Source organism: Chlamydomonas reinhardtii, chromosome 15 (genome assembly GCF_000002595.2).
Source record: "Chlamydomonas reinhardtii strain CC-503 cw92 mt+ chromosome 15, whole genome shotgun sequence".
Taxonomy (NCBI): Eukaryota; Viridiplantae; Chlorophyta; class Chlorophyceae; order Chlamydomonadales; family Chlamydomonadaceae; genus Chlamydomonas; species Chlamydomonas reinhardtii.
Window position 1 is genome coordinate 32,472 of NC_057018.1, and position 18,701 is coordinate 51,172.

General features: G+C 67.2%; 1 protein-coding gene across 1 annotated transcript; it reads left to right on the top strand.

The window, feature by feature from the left end:
• The first annotated feature begins 4,904 nt into the window (after positions 1-4,904).
• CHLRE_15g634600v5 (uncharacterized protein) lies at positions 4,905-18,352 on the top strand. The gene is made up of 22 exons (XM_043070490.1): positions 4,905-5,248; positions 5,531-5,652; positions 5,872-5,956; positions 6,082-6,450; positions 6,641-6,724; positions 6,880-6,990; positions 7,113-8,782; positions 9,024-9,501; positions 9,650-10,983; positions 11,155-12,109; positions 12,319-12,503; positions 12,705-12,858; positions 13,091-13,291; positions 13,518-13,886; positions 14,136-14,234; positions 14,382-14,510; positions 14,622-15,014; positions 15,210-15,308; positions 15,619-15,717; positions 16,006-16,104; positions 16,456-16,539; positions 16,769-18,352. The coding sequence occupies exons 1-22, from the start codon at positions 5,207-5,209 to the stop codon at positions 17,765-17,767; spliced, it is 8,160 nt and encodes a 2,719-aa protein (XP_042916348.1). The 5' UTR covers positions 4,905-5,206; the 3' UTR covers positions 17,768-18,352.
• Positions 18,353-18,701: the final 349 nt, after the last annotated feature.

Consider the following 18,701-nt stretch of genomic DNA (forward strand, 5'->3'; position numbering starts at 1 on the left):
GAGGGAGGGAGGGAGGGAGGGAGGGAGGGAGGGAGGGAGGGAGGGAGGGTGTAAGTACCAGCCTAAACTAAACCAGCACAAGCTAAGCCACAGGCAGAGGCGTTCTCGCAAGCAGTAGTACTTATGAGAGGGGGACAAGGTGTTATGGCACATCAGGGAAAGCGGTGCCAGCAATATGGTAATTGTCGCTGCCTCTGCTTGGTGGGGCGCACAACAGCACATAATGGGCCAGAAGCACATAACATGGGGTAAAGGGGAAAGACAAATCCAAAACAGTGAAAGGGGACAGTGAAAGGGCCGAGGCGTGTTGGCAGTAGGATAACAGATATCATAGACAAGACCACACGCAAGCCCAGGCAGCAAAAGCGGCAGAGCGGGCGCAACACAGTGGTTAAGGGCAAGGGCGTGCGATGGGACAGTGTTAAGGCAGGTTGGTGCAGCCCCGTAGGGTGCATCTGATTCCCAGACCCCAACAGATGACAAACAATTGCAACAGCAGTGCATGAGCGTGCAGCTGGTCGAACACGGGAGTTACTGTACCAACAAGTTGCTGGCTGGCTGGAAGTTTGCTTACGTGCATTCCTCAGGCTCCGGGCGTTTGTCCAGGCGTTAGCACCACACAGACACACACCGCAACACCACAGAAGCAGAGTCGCAGTGCACCTGCAGGAAGGTGACCAGTGTCCATCGATGAGCACCAGAAGAAACCGCAGAAAATGCAGACAGAATGCAGCAAAGCCATGGCCTGGCGACAGTATGACAGGCAGGGGCTAATACAGGGCGAGGCAAGGCAGACAAGGGAGAACAAGTGTACGGATGAGTGGCAGGCGAGTCAAATGCGAGTACGAAACAAACACAACTGAGGTGTGAGGAAGCGCCGCGGGTTGGAATTGGGAATGTCGCGGCTGAGGTTCGGGTTAGAGCTGCGTCATGCGCCCTAAGGACTGCATGCGGTTAGCAGAAGGTTTGCTGGTGTCACGCGCTGGAGCAGGCGCTGGAGTCTGAGTACAGTAGGCAGATACGAACTGGAGGTGGCAGCTGGCATGAGAGGCTGTGACGGTGGGCGCAACTAGCGAGTGGAACTGGCACGGTCAGTAGCAGCTGCCTGGCCCTGGGTAGTGCACACGGTAAAAAGAGTCTGGGCTCACAAAGAGCTCCCCGGAGGCACAGAGGGCCCAGAAGCGCCCACACAGGCACGCGCACACGCACACACACACACACACACACACACACACACACACACACACACACACACACACACACACACACACACACACACACACACACACACACACACACACACACACACACACACACACACACACACACACACACACACACACACACACACACACACACACACACACATGCACACACATGCACACACATGCACACACACACGCACACACCCCAAATTTTTCACACAGGCCCACAAGCCCCGCCCGCACGCACCCGCACCGCCGCACACAGGCACAGACACACACATCCCGCCGGCCTAAAGGCCAGCCACCGAAGCGACCACGCCAGCAGCCCAGGGCCGGCGCGACCAACATCCTAGACCCCCGGCCGGCAAATGCACACCGCAAACGCGCACCCAGAACTCGGGACCAAACACCTCACGGGCGGCACATCCCACCCGCGGACCTGACAGGCCACTCTGAAACGCCGCGTATCTAGCAGGGCTACCCTGCGATGAGCTCCCACACACAACCCCATTACCAACTATATCAGACCTCTCCTGGCAGCAACGGCGTCAGGAACACTGGTGCGGCGACCGGCACACTGCCGAGCAGCGCCCGAACCCCATGCACCTACTATAGCCACCGGACCGCTCGGTATGGTTAAGGGCAAGGGGTGGACGGCATGGGGCGGTTAGTGGAAAGAGCATGGGAGCGGGCAGTGTGCGGGCCACGAGCGGCTCCCCACAGGCACTGCCAGCCTGGATGTCCTGCATGCATCCAGATGCAGGGACAGTTAGACGGGGGCAAGCGCGGGGCAGGTAGGCAGCATGCATAGGCAGGCGACAAGGTGGGTGTCAGGGGTTGTTAGGGGGTACTCGCAAGGTGGTGGTGGGTGGGGGGATGAAGTATTGGTAAGGGGCTAGGGTAGCCCGGCAGCAGGTGGTGGGGTAGACGGCGACGTGCCACAAAGGTAGACATGGAGCTGGGTGAGGAGGTCAATGGGTAGATGGGGCTGGGTAGGGGCGGCGAGGGGGCTCTGGGTGACCACGGCGGACAAAGTAGAACAGGGCGGTGGTGGATTGGAGGAACATGCACGGCCTGGAGCACCTTGCACAGTGAGGGCGGCCTGGCTGCGGTCACAAAGGCAAAGGTTTACCCGCACGTGATGACGCGGGCAAGGCGATGAAATGTGGGCAATGAACCGGGAGAGGCGGACCCCGTCGATGGGCGGCAGCTGCCAGCCAGCCGGCAGGAAGGGGGATAGAGTCCAAGATGCGGTAGAGTTCGGGAAGGGAGATGAGTTGCCGGAGGGCAGGGGGTGCCAGAGGTGGTGGTTCAAGGAAGGGCAGCCCACGCCGGGTTTGGCAGCAAGGATGGCGTCAGTGACCGGGGTGAGTAACCATTCGTGGAAGTCTGGTTCAATACCAAGGGTGGCGGGGGGATGATACATGAGGTAAGCATAGAGGTGGTGGAGAGTGCAGCGTCCACATTATGCGAAATAGGCAGTGGGAAAGGGACCGTAGGCGCGGTACTGGTGCTGCAAGTGGAGGAGGCGCCAATGCAGCGAACCACCGACACCGTGGTGTGCCAGCAGGAGGACGAGGGTCACCCTCGAAGATCGCCGGCCCAGGGCACTGCGCCAAGGAGTGGGACTGTGGACTGTGAACCCATAACCCAGAACTAGGGGCAAGCACGGGCAGCACAGCAGGGAACTTGAGGCTGCAAGGGCCACACGGTGGGAGTGCCTGCTTTGGCTGGACCAGGCAGCTTAATGTTACAGGGGCTCGTCCCCAGATGTTAGAAGTGCGCCTTGTGTGGGTGGGTGGGTTAGAGACGGCTGTAGCCGCTGCTTGGACTAGTGCTGCACAGGCACTGTGCCATCACCCTCGCTGCATTGAACTGCACTGCTGCGCGCACCTGTCCCCTACTGGCACAACCCAAGACACTGCCCTGTAACGCCGCTCTGCCCCTACTTCACGTCACCGTAGTTTCCACCTTGCACCCAACCGCAGGTGGCCATGGTGCTGTCACGCCATGGCCACGAAGTGCAGTCTCTGGCGGTGGGCCCCTGGGAGCGCAATGCAACGGCTTGAGAGCCTGTCCTGCATCATCAAGGTGGTGCTGGGTAATTTAAAAGGTAAGCCTTGGGCTGGGGTCGGAGCGGGTTGGAGAGGAAGGAAAGGAGGTGAGATACATGACCTACAGTAAGATTGCACCCATGAAATGTTACCCCGCCACGTGGATATGATACATGGATAAAGCATCCCCTCTTTGCTCTGTGGGTGTATCCAGTTATCCGCCTGCCCGCCCGCCCACCCCAAGCCCGGAGCGAACCTGCATCCACTTCACATCCAACAGGCATCCTGGTAATGACCCGCACCTGTGGCCGTGCCTCATTACAGGGGCGGCAACTCTGAGTTCCTGTAGCGCATGAGCATGGGCAACGTGTGGTGAGGGCCTGGAGCGGTGAGCTGCAGGGCGAGAAGGCGGGGCAGGTGCCATGCCTCAGGTGGAGAACACCACACCGGTAAATGTTGTGATGTTGATGTGTTGGCGTGTGCGCACAGAGTGTCAAGGACTGTCAGCAGGGACAGTACGGTATTGGTGCGCGACATGAATGCGAGATTGTGAATTTCTGAGAAATATTGGCAAAATGGCCGCAGGCTGGGACTGTGAAATGAGGGCCTGCGATTGTGGTGCCTGGCGGGGCGGCCAGCTGGGACTCCTGGTATGCTGGGTCAATGCTGGGGATAGACCCAGCACCGACAACATGCAATGTGTGGCAGTGTGCACGAACTTGAAGCGCTGTGTGATACAGTGTGCGGTCCACTGCAAGCAAGCTGTCTAAGTTGGGTGTTGGGCCTTGGTTGATTGCAGCAGGGGTGCGCTGGGGTGCGCGCCTGTTGGCGTGCCTAATGTACCCGGAGGGATGACACGAGCGGTTTTGGCTGCTCTCATCCAGCTCCGGTGGATTAGCCGTGGGCTAACTTTAAGGCAACGGCTGTAAAGCTTGGGTGAGCTCGGGGCAAAGCCCGCTGGGTCGCCGGCCAACCCGGATTAGCCGGCGGCCCACCTAGGATTAGCCGGCGGTTGACCCGGATTAGTCGCCGGCCCACCCAGATTAGCCCCGGACCCACCCTCGGTGAGGCCCGCAGCCCCTCCTGAGCGGGTTAACTGCACCCAGGTTAGCCTCCACCGGAGCTCGCTCCGCTAACTTCGAGGTCCTGAAAGAGGGGGCGTGTCATCCCTCTGATGTACCCTGCCTTGCTTGGTTAGTGTGGCTTGCATACTCCACTGGATGAATGGAAGATGTGGGCACTTGTGGGGTTGGTAGCCAGCCCATCCCGCTCCTGCGGATGGGTCCGGAGATGCGCGGTCAGGAGGTGTGCTGACGCGGTACTGCTGCCTAAACTCACCTCACAGTGCATGTCTGGCCCTTCCTGTGCCTTGGTTTCCACATGCTTTTGTGCATGCCGTCCTACAACCCAGCTTGGTTCGCCAGCCGTACATCAAACGTTTCGCATAAGCGGATGGGAGACAGACCTTTAGTCTCTCAATCACAGCTCTCAACTTGGGGCGGCACGCCCTGGCAGCTGCTTGCCGGGGGAAGGGGGAATTCACACGGGAGGCGTGTCGTGCCGACGATGTGAACATGCGAAACCATCCCAGTAACACACAATGATTGATATAAATACATTCGTGTAGTAGTCAAGTACCTGTTATATTAAAAGCACACAGCTTATCAAGCTTCACAGCGCGAGACCCCGGCTGACATATCCGCCGTTGTTCTCGGGAAGAAGTGCGCGCTTACCAATGTCAGATTTCGTGAGTGAATGAGTTAATCATAACCTTGTCATACGTTTGCCGAAACGATGAAGGCTGTTGGGCAGCGGCGAGCTTCGGCTGGAGAGCACGAAGCAGTCGCTGATGATGCGAGCAGCTTGAGGTCAGCCAGTGCCTTCTCATTGTCGCCGAATGATGAATGGGCGACAGTGAGGTTGTCGAGCGCCCTGCACGCTGGGCACATGCCGTCTTTTGTCTTGCAAGGCTCGCTGAGCTTGACGCAGGTATGCAGATGTATGAGGCGTGATTGTAAGCCAGCTGCGCTTGTACTGAAATGGTATGATTGCCTAAGCCTTCGTCTAGAGATGTTGCGGCATTGCGATGAACATAACTGGCCTAACTGGTTAGCGAATGTAACAAGCAGGGGCGCATGTTGACAGGCATTGCGACACATGCGCCTTTACATGCCATGCACCGAGCATGCCCTGACGACGCGCTGCGGTGGTTTGTCAGAACTATCGGGATTGCCCACGTCGGCGGGGCGCGCACCCTGATCTCCACCGCAGGCAGTGGATCACTGCTTCATCAAGCTGGTTGGGGGCAGCGCACTAGAGCGTCGCGCAGCTGCGCGCGGCCTGCTGCAGCTGTGCACGCACACCCAGTTGCGGCTGGCGGTGGACGAGCGGAGGTTGGTACCGGCATGCGCGCGCGGGCCAAATTTGCGTGACTTGTTGGCGTTCAGCTTGTGTGGCGTTCATCTCCGTGTTGCACGTGCGCAAGCCCATGACATTTGCAGAAGTACATGCCTAATAGGATGCGTTCATGGCGCTTTGGTTGGCAAGGGTTCAAGTCATCACACCGCGCGCCGCGCTTTGCGGCATTGAGCAACCGCCGCGTTCCACTGCAGGCTGGTGGAGGGCCTGACGCAGTGCGTGAAGCGCACCTTCAGCTCAGACGTACTGGCACTGGCGCTGTGTGTGTTCCTGCATGTGGTGAGTGCGGGGGCCGCAGAGGGTGTGGTGATATGTTGACGGGCCAGATTACCTTCGGCGAGATTACCTCCCTTTAGCGCGGCCAAAGCATCCACCCACAACCACCTGCATACCGCGCCCTGCAGTCCTTCCCGCCGGACACGCCCGCCGACGAATGGCCCTACGGACGGGAGGTGCGCGTGGTGGCGCACCGCTGCCTGCAGCTGCTCAGCCGCGGAGCCCTGGCGGACGCGGCGGCGAGCCAGCAGCCTCCTGGCGGCAGTGGCAGCTGCGTGCGGGCCGGCGCGAGTGCGGGCGGCGCCCTGGGCGGCCTGGGCGGCCTCAGTGCGGACTTTGACGACCTGGCCAGTTTCGGCAGCCCCCGGGCGCTGGACAGCCATGGCGGCAGCGTGGGCGGGGCGTCGGACGCGGCTGCAGCGGAGTGCGGGCCGGTGGAGCTGGCGGAGGCGGCGGCGGTGGCGGCGCGCCCCGCACAGGTGCTTCGGCTGCTGCAGGTGCGTTTGCAGCTGGCGGTATCAGGGGCCGTCGGGCGATGGGGTGCACGCGTATGTGTACTTTACACCGCACATCACTCTGAACTGGTTGAAGAGGTGGAACGGAATGTGTGCCGGAGCAACATCCATGGTGCCGTTGTTGCCTAGGACTTGGCCTAGCATGATTGATACCGCCGCCTTGCCCCTGCAGGATTCGGAACTCACGGAGGCAGCTCGGGACGCCGCCGCGCTGCTCCGCCGCCACCGCTCTGCCGGCCTCATGGCGGCGCTGCAGGTACGTGTCGGGGCTGGTGGTGTGGACCGCGAACACTGGTGCGGGCCCTGGCTGCAATTGCTTGACGGCCCAACGGCGAAGACTAAGGGCGTGCGTGTCACATCTGCAGGGTGAGATCCTCACTGACATGCACACTGTACGGCACTGCTGCGCAGGGCCTGCTGGGCCACGCGGCGGAGGAGCGGCCGCGGCAGCTGGCAGTGGCACTGGCCACTGAGGTGGTGGCGGCAGGGGCGGTGACACAGCTGGTGGAGGCTCTGCGGCAGGTAGGACCGCGCTGGGTGGATTCAGGGCGTCAGCAGGTAGCCTGCGACAGCCTTGGCCAAACGGTACCCTTGAAGAAGGGTCTTTTAACAAATCATGCTACCTCTGCTTCGCACTCGTCCAGGGTGCTGACGACAGCCGCGGCGCGCCGCTGGACTGGCGGGCCCTGCTGCTGGACGGCCCCGGCGGCGGCGGCGCAGGGGAGGACGGCCACGGCCGCGGCCAGGGCGTCTTGGGCGGCGGCGCTGGTGGCGACACGCCGCAGCCGCCTGCGCTCACCCGGGACAGCCGGGCCCTGGCGCTGGATGTGCTGCTGCTGGTGCTGGCCAGCCTGGTGCCCACCCGCCTGGCCGCACCCCATGTGGCAGCGGCAACAGGGCCGGGCGCGGCATCGGCGTCAGGGGCATCTGCACTGGGCACTCCGGCGGTGGGGCAGGGCAGCAGTCAGTCGCCCTCACCACTGCCCTCATTCACGGCGCCCTCGGGCATCCTCAGGGCGCCCTCAGGCATCGTGGCTACTGGTGCCGCCGCCCCTGTGGTGCCCGGGCAGCCGCTGCCGGACGCGCCCCGCACCGTGTCCCTGGCTTCCTTCCAGCTGCTGGCGGCACACGACCCGCGTGAGCCTGGTGTGGCCATGAGCTCCGGCGCCCTGACTGCATCGGGGCCCTTAGCGGCAGCTGGTGGACACAGCGATCTGGCGGAGGGGCCCGGCGCCGCCGCGGCCTCTGCGGCTGCCGCCACCTTTGCGGCCGCGGCGCGAGAGGCGCTGGCGGCGGGGGTGGTGGGTGTGCTGGTGCCTCTCATGGCGGCGCCGGGCACTGCGGGCGGCTTTGCTGCGGCGTCTCCGGCCGGTCAGCAGGCCAAGGTGCTGCTGCTGCTGAACTGGCTGGCGGAGGCGGCGGAGGCGGACACGCCTGGCGGCGCAGCGGGTGTGCTGTCGGCGCTGCAAGTGGCGGTGGTCTCGACCCCCGGCGCCTGGCGGGGGCTGCTTGCGGGCGCGGGTGACCTGCTGACGCCGCCCAGTGCTCCGCCGCCGCCCCTGTGGCTGACGTGTGACGCCGCGTCTGCGGATGGTGCCCCCACCGCCACGCAACTGCGGCGGCGACGGCGAACGTGGTGGTGGTGGGGTCTGTCGGCGGCTGGTCGCGTGGCGGTGCTGCGGCTGGCGGCGGCGGCCGTCAAGGAGTCTCCTTCCGCTGCGACGGACCTGCTGGCAGCCGGGCCCTTTGGCGCAGCAGCCATGTGCGGCTGTGCGGTGGATGCGCTGGCGGCCGCCCTCCTCCGAGTCCGGCCCCGGGGCAGCCTGGAGCTGCAGCAGTCAGCCGCGCTGGGCGAGCAAGATGACGCCGATGAGGACGAGGACGAGGAGGCCGCAGCCATGGCCGCGGCGCGCGCGTTGGCAGCCGCGGCCCGGGAAGAGGCGGAGGCAGCAGCTGCGGCTGAGCTGGGCGGTGCGGGCATGGCGCTGGTGAGTGAGCTGGTGGCGCGGCTGCCGCCCTTCGGGACCACCGCCACCGTCACCAGTGCGAAGGCCGGGAGCGGCACGAGTGGCGGCAGCGGTGCGGCAGTGGCGGTGGCGGTGGCGGCGGCGGTGGCGGTGGCGGCTTCGCCGCCTTGGCTGGCGGGTGTGGCCGTGCAGCTGGCACGTCGGGTGGCGGCCAGGGTGGCGGCGGCGTCTGCGGCCGAGGCGGCCGGGGAGGGCGGTGAGGCTGGGCGGCTGGGCCCTCAGGTCCGGGCGCTGGCGGCGGTGCTGGCGGCGCTGAGGGACGGCGGACCCAAGGCGCTGGCGGCCGGGTGAGTCCAGCAGCAGCTGTTTGCGATTGCATGTGGGAGTGAGTTGGCAGTAGCAGGAAATCAGCCGCAATGTATTACATTGGCATAAGACCGAATGCCCGTGTCCTTACGTCGCTTGATTTAGGGGGTTTTCACTTTGCGTTTCATTCACCCTCCATCAAGATGCAAGCCCCTCCCCCCTACGCCTTCACTTCTCAAGTTATCATGAATGCAACCCCTTCCTGCATCCCCCCCCCATCAGGCTGTCCGCCGCCGAGCTGCAGCACCTGGCGCACGCCGCCGCCGCCTGCCTGGACCGCGTGCCGCCCATGCCCAGCCCCGCCAGCAGCAGGCAGCTGCCAGCCACCGCCGCAGCTGGAACTGCGGGCGGCGGGGCAGCAGCAGCAGCAGCAGCATCAGCAGCGGCTGCAGCAGCGCCCTGCCCTACGGTGCTGCCTGTGGCCTCCTGCCAGGGCGCCGCCGGGGACCCCGAGCCCGACAGTGATGACCGGCCTCTGGCGCTGGAGCTGGCCGTGCATGTGCTGGGTGGCTGCTGGCTGGCGGCGGCGGCGGAGCAGCGGGCGGAGGCGGCGGCGGAGGCGGCGGAGGCGGAGGTGCTGCGGCAGAGTGGCGCCTCGCCTGCAGGCGGCCTGCGCTCACTGGCGGCGGCGGCCCAGGCGGCCCGGGTGGTGGGGCCGGGGCTGGAAGCGCTGGCCAAGGCGGTAGCGAGATCTCGCGGGGTGAGTGAGGGTCTTGGGACGTAGGTGGAGGGGCTGGCCGCGGGCATCCCGTAGGTCAGGCTGTGAAGTCACACTGCAAGTTGCGTCCTGTGATGGAGGCCAGTTGATTTGCATTTCATTGACTATGTCGCCACACTTCCCTTCGCAGGTGGCGGTGCTGGTGGGGCGTGTGCGGGAGCTGGTTGCCGCGGCCCCGGCGGCCGTTGCAGCCATTGCTGCGGCGTCGGCCGGTCGCCCGGGCCGCGGCGGGCTGCTGCCGCTGCCTCCGTCCGCCGACACAGGAGGCGAGCCCGGCGGCGCAGCTGCAGCGGCCGCCCTGCCCCCGGCCTTGGCCCCCGGGCGTCTGTGTCTGCGCGCGCTTCTGGCTGTGTTGTCAAGTCTTGCCGCACTGATGGCGGCACTGGCCCGGGAGGCAACCCGCCGCCAGGCAGAGCAGGCCGCGGCGGCCTCGGCTGCTGCCGCGTCACGGCTGCTGCGCGGCGGCGTCAGCTCGGCTGCGTCCTCCCCTACGCCCTCCTCGGCCGGTGTGGGCAGTCCGGTGGTGGCCGCCAGTGCCCTGCATCACGCCATTGACGGCGCCGCCCTCATCCCACTGCTGGCGCTGCCACCCGGCTCCGGAGCCGCGGACGCACTGCAGCTGCTCACCCTGCTGGCCACAGCCTCCTCTGCTACTGCTGCTTCTCCCACCAGCGGCGGCGGCGCTGCGTCGCCAACTCCTGCCGGCGGCTCCGCCGCCGCCACAACGGACCCCGCCGCCGCCAGTCGTCTTGCCCGCCTGCGCGGCGCCCTGCTGGGGGCCTGCCTCGCCAGCCCCGGCCCCGCCAACCCCCTGGCGGGCCCGGCCCTGTGGCGTGGGCTGCTGGCGGCCGCGGACGCCTGCTTCACTGGCGGCTGGCCACTGGTGGGGTCGGAGGCGCTGACCCTGCTGCTGGAGGTGGCGGCGGCACTGGCGGCGCGGCTGCCCGAGGCCGCCGCCGTCATGGCCGCCAGCGCTTCCTCAGCGGCGGCGGCGCCGGAGGCCGCCAAGCTACCTGCACCCGGATCTGTGACCGCCGCCGCCGGGGGAGCAGTGGTGGCGGCGGCGATGGCCATCCTGCGCGCCGGTGCCGGCATGTCCCAGCCGCTTGGCGGCGCCTGGGACTCCCCAGCGGGTGCCGCTACCGCCAACAGCATTCCCCCGGCTGTGCGGCTGGTGCTCCTGGGCCAGGCGGGCGGCGGCGCGGCAACGGGCGACGTCAGCGGCGGCAGCTGCACCGTACCCCGCCCGCTGATTGCAGCGGCGGCTGCGCTGGTGGCCGCGCTGGTGCCGCACCTGCCGCCCGGCTCGCCCCTGCTCCGCCAGCTGCTGCCCACGGCCGCGGCCCTGGCGGCGCGCGCCTCTGCTGCCGGCGGCGCGCCGCCTCCCTCGGCTGTGCTGGTGGCTGTGTCGCGGTGCCTGGAGCGCCCGGAGCTGCGTGAGGGCGGCTGGCCGGAGGGCGTCAGGTGCGCAGAGGGAAGGGACCCAGGGGCGAGGAGGGGGCTTGACATGACATATGCGGCGGTGAAGTGATCTTGCACAGCGCATGTGTTAAGTTACGTGCAAATTCTTGCATTTCTCAGACACACGTCATACACCGCTTCACCGCCGCCCCTCTCCTTTCCCCCTCTCCCCAGCCTGGACGGCCTGACAGACTCGCTAGGCACCGCCCTGGCCGCCGCCGTCACACACGCCAACACCACCGCCGCAGCAGCCGTGGCCGCGGCCGCCGCCGGACCTGCCGGCAGTGAGCCCTCTAGCCCTGTGGCTGCGGGCAACACCGGCGGCAGCATGGCCAGCACCGCGGCCGGGCCGGGGGCCGCCGCCGCCGCGGCGGCTGCCGCCGCCGCCACTGCCAACCTGGAGCTACGGGACCTGGTGGGAGTGGCGGCGCAGCTGCTGGGGCTGGCCGCCACGAACCCGCTCCCCGCTCCTACCCCCCACGCCACCACACCGCTTCCCCCGCCACCACTGTCTGGGGCCGAGGACGACGGCGGCGTGGCAGATGCGGCTGCCGCAGCCAGGGCGGCTGCTGCAGCCAGGGCGGCGGCCGCGGAGGAACGGGCTCGGCGGCGCGGCTACCTGGTGCGGCGCCACGGCGTGATGCGCCTGTGCGCCGCCACCCTGGCCGCCGCCCTGCGCTTCAACGCCCCCGGGGCGCCCCGGCTCTTGCCCGGTCTGCCGCAGGGGCTGGCGCCGGCGGCTGCCGCGGCCGCTGCTGCTGCGGATGCCGCCGCCCGTCACGAGGTGTTGGTGGCGGTGCTGGAGGCGGCGTGCGGGGCCCTGGAGCCGTTGCTGCTGCTGCCACCTTCCGCACCCCCATTACAAAACTCAACAGGTGGCGGGTCTGCGGTGTTGCCGCCGGCGCCGCCGCCGCCGCAGTGCCACGCGCTTGCGCAGGCCCAGCTGTGTGCGCCGCTGGCAGGCGCCGCGTCAGAGGTGCTGGCGGCGGCGACACAGCAGGCGGCGGTGGCGGCGGCGGCGGCGGCGCCTCAGGCGGGCGCCGCCCTGGACGCCAGCGGTGGCTCGGGTGTGCTTGCGGCGCTGCGGGCGGCGGGTCGTGCCACCCAGCTGGTGTCGCTGTACCAGTCGGTGGGTGGGGCCGAAGGGGGTCGGGGGCCGGAGGGGGTCGGGCGCTGATGCATGCACGCGTGCCCCCGTGCCAAACCTAGGTAAGGGTTTTAGGGTTTAACTGCGGTTCCGTCCTTTCCCACCTCATGCTGCTTTTGAGTACCCGCTCTCCCACTGGTGCCCCGCCGTCATCGGTCGCCTCGATCGCCCCCCTCCCCCCGTACCCACAGGCCTGTCTGGAGGCCCACACCGCAACTGCCTCCCGGGCGGCCGCCGCCGCCAGTGCCGCCACCGCCGCACCGCCACCCCCCAGCAGGCCCTCAGGCGCTCTGCCGGGCAGCCCCAGCAAGTTGCAACGCGGCGCACCCCAGCCGCCGCCGCCGCCGCCTCTGCACCGCGCAGCTGCAGCTGACAGGTGAGTTGGCAGCGGCGCCACCGCACCACCGCCCCGCGCATGATGTTGACTGCAGGCCGCCACTGGCCCTTCTGTGTGCACTGCTGCGTGCCGCTGTGGTATTGCTGCATGCCTGTCCTCACGCGCACTGACGCGCACTGACACTACACTGACACTCACTCTCCCGAACTCGCACCCACACACGCACACACACGCATGCAGTGCCGAGGCCCTGGCTGCTCTGCTGCTGATGCCGCCGGCCTGGAACCCGCCTTCACTGGCGCTGACCGCACCTCCCGCGGCGGCTGACATGAGCCCCGGCGCCCCGACTGCCGTGACTGCGGTGGCGGCGGCGGAGCTCGAGCGGCAGGACCAGGTGGGTGGGGGCCCGGAGGGGACCAGGCAGGCCAGGGGCTTCCCGACTTGAAGTCCATATCCTAGGTCCCTGCAATACATGGGGTAGAATCTCCCCCCGCCCTTCTTCACTGCTGTGTGCACCCCCAGTCCCCCACCCCCTGTGCCTGACGACAACTAAACTTGTTAATTAATCATGATTGTAACCCCCCCCCACACACACACACACACACCTATGCGCACCCTTACCACAGGCCGGCCGCACGCCGCTGCACGCCGCCGCGGGGGCGGGGCGGCTGGCGGCGGTGTCGCTGCTGCTGGCGGCGGGAGCCAGCCCCGAGGCCAAGGACCACGCCGGCCACACGCCCCTGCACGTCGCCTGTGAGGGCGGGCACCTGGGGGCGGCGGCGGCACTGCTGGCGGAGGGAGCCGCGGACGTGACAGCGGCGGCGCGGGTGCGTGTGGGCGTGTGGGGTCGGGCCAGTGGAGGTGCCGACGTGGAGTCCCATGCACATGCTTGTCGGGGTGCGCATGCATCTTCATATCCACTTGCATGCTAGCCGGGCCAGGGTACCGCCTTGCTCGTGGTGACGTGGTCGAAAATTGCTGCCGGACAGGTGACATCAACACACGTGTTACGTCACGCCGCATGTGACTCAGCCCCCTCCTCCACAACCACAGGACGGCTCCACCGCCCTGCACCTGGCCGCATCAGCAGCAGCCGCAATCACGGCAGCCGCGCCCGAGCCGCCGCCGTCAGCCGCCCCCACCGCCTCCCAGACTCCCGCCACCGCCCCCACCCGCTACTACTCGGCAGGCGGCGGACCCGCTGCTGCCACCGCGCCCTTCTCCTCGCCCTCAGCCGCACTGCTGGGTGCCGGTGCTGGGACCTGGCTGGGTTCGCAGCCGTCGCCCGCGAAGACGCACCACCAGCGGCCAGGAGTCGACGCTGCCACCACGGAGGCGGCGGCCGCACAGGAGGCGGCGGCGCAGGAGGCGCTTGTGGCGGCGCTGCTGGCGGCTGGCGCGGACAAGGAGGCAAAGCGCGAGGTGGGTGTAAGTGCTGTGACTGGTGCTAGACTCCTAGCTAGTGGCCTCATGCCCCAACCCCGTGCCCTGATGCTGTGTCGGGCGTGTAGGGCTGATTCCGCCTATGCGGCAGCTATGCAACCGCACCCAGGTGCCATTGGGCAGCTGTGTCCGCCAATGTTGAAGCCGGGGGTGAGCCCAAATCCTCCGCTCAGCCGCCCTCCACCCATCCCGCAGAATCTTGCATGTCCTCGCTGCGTGCCCCTGCAGGACGGCCGCACTCCCCTGGCAGTGGCTGCGGCCGCGGGCAATGCCGCCGCGGTGCGGGCGCTGCTAGCGGCGGGTGCTGACGTGGGCGTGCGCGATAAGGTGTGGCGCCGTGTGGGGAGTACGGCGCTGGCCGTGAAAGTTTCTGGACTGTTGGTCTTTTTTAGCCCACCCTACCTCCCTTGCTATGGCGCTCCGAGCCTCCAACCCACCGTGTGCTCCCCCCCACACACACACACACACACGCAGTCTGGCGCCTCCCCCCTGCGCCTGGCTGTGTCGGGCGGTGCGGGGTGCCTGGCGGCGCTGGAGGCGCTGCTGGGGGGCGCGGTGGAGGCCACCGGGCGGGAGCTGTGGGCGTCGTGTGTGCGCGGCGAGGTGCGTGTCAGGGAGGGAACGTGGGGCTGCAGGGTAGGCCACCCGGCCCACCCGAACCGGCACCCACTCTCCCCCTCTTTCGGTCCCCTTCATCCCCTCTCACGCACATAGGCCTGCGGTGACGGCCTGCTGCACACCGCGTGTCGGGCGGGATGCGGCGCCGCCCTGACGCTGCTGCTGGAGGCGCTGGCGGCAGCGCAGCCGCAGCAGCAGCAGCAGGGGGCGGCGGCGGTGGAGCGGGGGGCCGCTGCGGCTGACGCTGGCGGCGAGGTGGCTGCGGCTGTGGCTACGGCTGCAGGTGCTGGTGCTCACGACGACGCGGATGACGCCCCCCCGCCTGGCCCCGCGGCGTCCTCCGCCTCCTCCCCTGCCGCCGCCGCCGCCTGGCTGGAGGCGCTCAACTGGGACGCCGACACGCCGCTGCACACCGCGGCGCGGGCGGGCGCGGGTGGCTGCGTGCGGGCGCTGCTGGCGGCGGGGGCAGACTGGGCCGCGACCAATGGGGTGAGTGGGCGGGGCGGGTGGGGCGGTGGGGCGGGTGGGGCGGGGTACTGCGAGGTTCACGAGGCCTGCGGGGGCGATACGATACTGTCACACGTCTCCCCATGGCCGCCGTCCCAACTGCTACATGGCCCCACTGCCTCCCTGTCTCGTACACGCCTCTCACACCTTGCCGCACTGCCGCACTGCCGCGCACAGGACGGCGACGGTGTGCTCCACGTGGCGTGTCGCGGCGGCAGTGAGGACGTGGTGGCGGCGCTGCTGGCGGCGGGGGCAGACCCCGGCGTCACAAACGGGGTGAGCGGCGGGGGCGCGGCGGGGCGGCTCTCAGTCCTGGAGTGGGTGGATGCATCATGGGGCCTTGGGTAGGGGCTCATTATGTGAAACGATACGGGGCGACACGGGACGATGGGAGGTGTTACAATCATTTCGCCACGCATGGCCCCGCTGCTTTACACACACACGCTGAAGACACATGCTGTACACAAGCATGGCCCTCTTTCTCTCTCGCGCACACACACACACACACGCGCACACACGCACACACACACACACGCACACACACACACACACGCACACACACACACGCACTTACCCACTGGTGCAGGGCGACGACACGCCGCTCCACTTCGCTGCGGCCATGGGGCACGCGGGGGTGGTGCGGCAGCTGCTGCGCGCGGGGGCGGACCCGGAGCCAGCCAACTGGGTGAGCGTGGGGAGGGGGGGGGGGATGAGCCGTTCATGGAGAACGAAGCGAGTAAGTTACAAGATTGAGGTGGAATTGACGTCCAGTGGGAACAGCTGGGGTGTGCAAGGTGTCATGGAAATAAGGCATAAGAAGCACAGTCAGGCGAGGGTATTGGGAAGGGGAGAGATGGAAGGGCGGTCGCGGCATGTGGTCGCGTTGCGTGGGTGGAAGGGGCGTGGGTGTGAGTGCTCACGAGTTATTGCGTATACCTGCCGACATTCTTGCCGACACGACACCCCCACACAGGACGGCGACCGGCCGCTGCACATCGCGTGTGAGGGCGGCTTTGCGGAGGTGGTTGACGTGCTGCTGGGCGCGGGGGCGGACCCAGGAGTGAAGGGGCAGGTGAGTGGGTGACGGGGGGGCGCGGCAAAGATGCATGTTTGAAAAAATGGTGGGGGGTGAACGAAGAGGTGCTGGGACCAGGTGAGGGATCGGTGACACAGAAGCGTGCTGGGCTGCGGGCGCTTGGTCCTGTGGGCTCAGCGTGTGAGTGTGTGCGGCTGCAGCCTGCGGTTGTGCTTTCTGGCACTCGCAGGGTGGCAGGGTGGCGGACGGGCAGCAGTGCACGGCAGCGAACCAAGGTCCCATCCATGCCCCATGCCTCACTCGATCGGCGCCACCAGACGCACACCACCATCAACTCGCCTCCCCCCCCCCCCCCACGAATCCCCCACTCGCCCCCTCCCCCCTCAGAACGGCAAGACGCCGCTGCAGTACGCCACCACAGAGGTGTCCTTCCACGCCGCCTCACTGGGCCGAGTGGGCCAGTACCGCAAGGCGAGTGAGGGCTACTGGAGGGGTGGCCGAAGGGTGGTGGAGGGGTAATTTGTGCACACGTACATGCGCACGTGTGTGTGTACGTGGCAGTACGGGACAGCGAGTCACCAGCTGCAAAGACCCTGCCGCTCAAACCCGGCCCCCGCGCATCCTGTCGCTCGCAATTCCTGCCCGACTGCGCCGCCCCCCATTTACACCCCGCCCCACCCCGAACACCACACACCTCCAGGTGGTGGCACTGCTCACTCCCGCACTGGAGGCCCAGAGGGCTCTGCAGCGCGACCAGCAGGCGCAGGAGCAGCGGGAGGAGGCGGCGGGTGAGAAGGAGGAGGAGGAGGAAGACGGCGAGGCAAGGGAGGTGGCCACAACCGCGGCCCCCACGGCCGCAGCCATGGAGGCACGTGTGGTTGGGGTCGGGTCCCGGGAACGGGGCACGGCCGGCGGCGCCACACAGGGCGCCACGGACGGCTCCTCCGAGTCTTTGGGCCACGCGGCCTCTGCGGCGCCGCACACAGCTGCCGCCGGCGCCGTCAGCCGCCCCGCAGCCGGCACATCCCCACTGGCGCCCGATGGAGCTGCAGCCGCAGCTGCAGCCGCCGACACCAACACCAACGGCGGGGCCATCTCGGCCCACTCCTCGCTGGCAGCTATGGCGGGGCTGGTCCCTGCCTCTGGGCCACAGACCGGCAGCAGCCGGGCGCTGGGGCACACCGGCCCACGCGGCTCCCTGGGCGGCAGCAGCACCGGCGCCGGGCCCGCCGCACCTGCCCCCGCGCCCTCCGCGCCACCGGCCCTGGCGCCCTCACCGGTCTTCCCCGATGCGCTGGCTCGTGCCGGCTCCTTTGTGCCCTCAGGCCGGCGCAGTGCGGCTGAGGTGGAGGCGGCGGTGGCGAGGCGGCTGGCGGAGGAGCTGCGTGAGCTCAAGGAGCTGAGGGCGGCTAAGGCGGAGAGGGAGGAGCAGGAGCGGAGGGAGCGGGAGGCGCAGGCGGTGGCGATGCAGGGGCAGGAGCAGGAGCAGGAGGGGTACGAGGAGGAGGAGGGCTATGAGCAGGAGGTGGAGGAGCGGGAGGAAGGAGGGGGAGGCGAAGGCGAGGGCGAGGGCGAGGGCGCTGCCGAGGGCGATTTCTTCTTTGAGGAGGGCGAGACAGTGGACTATGAGGCCGAGTATGGGGAGTACGGGCAGGAGGACGAGGGAGCGGGCGGGGCGGCGGCCGCAGCGGGGATGTAAACACTGGATCATGGAGGAATGCGGGTAGAGATCAAAACCAGCATTGCAGTCTGCAAGGAAATAGCGTGGTAGGATTTGGAAGTCACGCGCACGTGGCCGAGGTCAATGCAGGGTACAAGTAGGTGGCGTTAAGTGGGACCAGGCTGGGGCAGGCGAGGAGGCGCTGGGCTGTGGCATGCGGGTGTGGCGCCGTGCCGCCCTTGTGGCTGCATGCGCTTCCAAGATGCTGAGCGCGCAGCATGTGTGTCCACTCATAGGATATCGACGATGCTCTAATGATAATAATGCGAAGCTTTGTTGCATGGGGTATGTGTTGGCAGTTAGGGAGCGGAGCAGCTGTAGGCAGGAGGCAGCGTGTGATGTTGGACGTGTTGAACGGGAGCCGGTGTGATATCAATCTAGTTGATCGGCGGCAGGCGCATCATCGTGGGTGCTTTGCAACGGGGTCTGCTGGTGCGAGGGGGAGTGACGGAGTGACGCGGGAGTCGATCACAGCCGCGGATTACACCTGGGACCCTCAAAGGGCTTGCGCATTCTCAGACCGCTTGCCAGGGCCAACAGATGCAAATGTAATGTTCCGTATCATCCGCTGCATGCTCTGGCCTAAGTGTACGGCAAACTACGGGCGGCAAACACTCTCTTGTAGGGGGAGGTCCCTCCCATGCCATAATCTCTCGCCGCCTGGCGCCTTTCGGTCCGGCCGGAGAGGAGGCGAGACATGTTTGCCAACTGCCAAGATCGTCGCCACTCCATTTGGCTGTCCAGAACGAGGCTTGCCCTCACAACTGGGAATCTAGGATGATGCCACATTGCACAATGTCCCCACAGCGGCCACAGTCTCCAGCCGCCACCGCAAGTGCGGCGGGCCGAGCCCCACCGCCACAACACACGTACGGGTCACACGCCCCCTGTGCTGGAGGCGGTACGGTGCTCG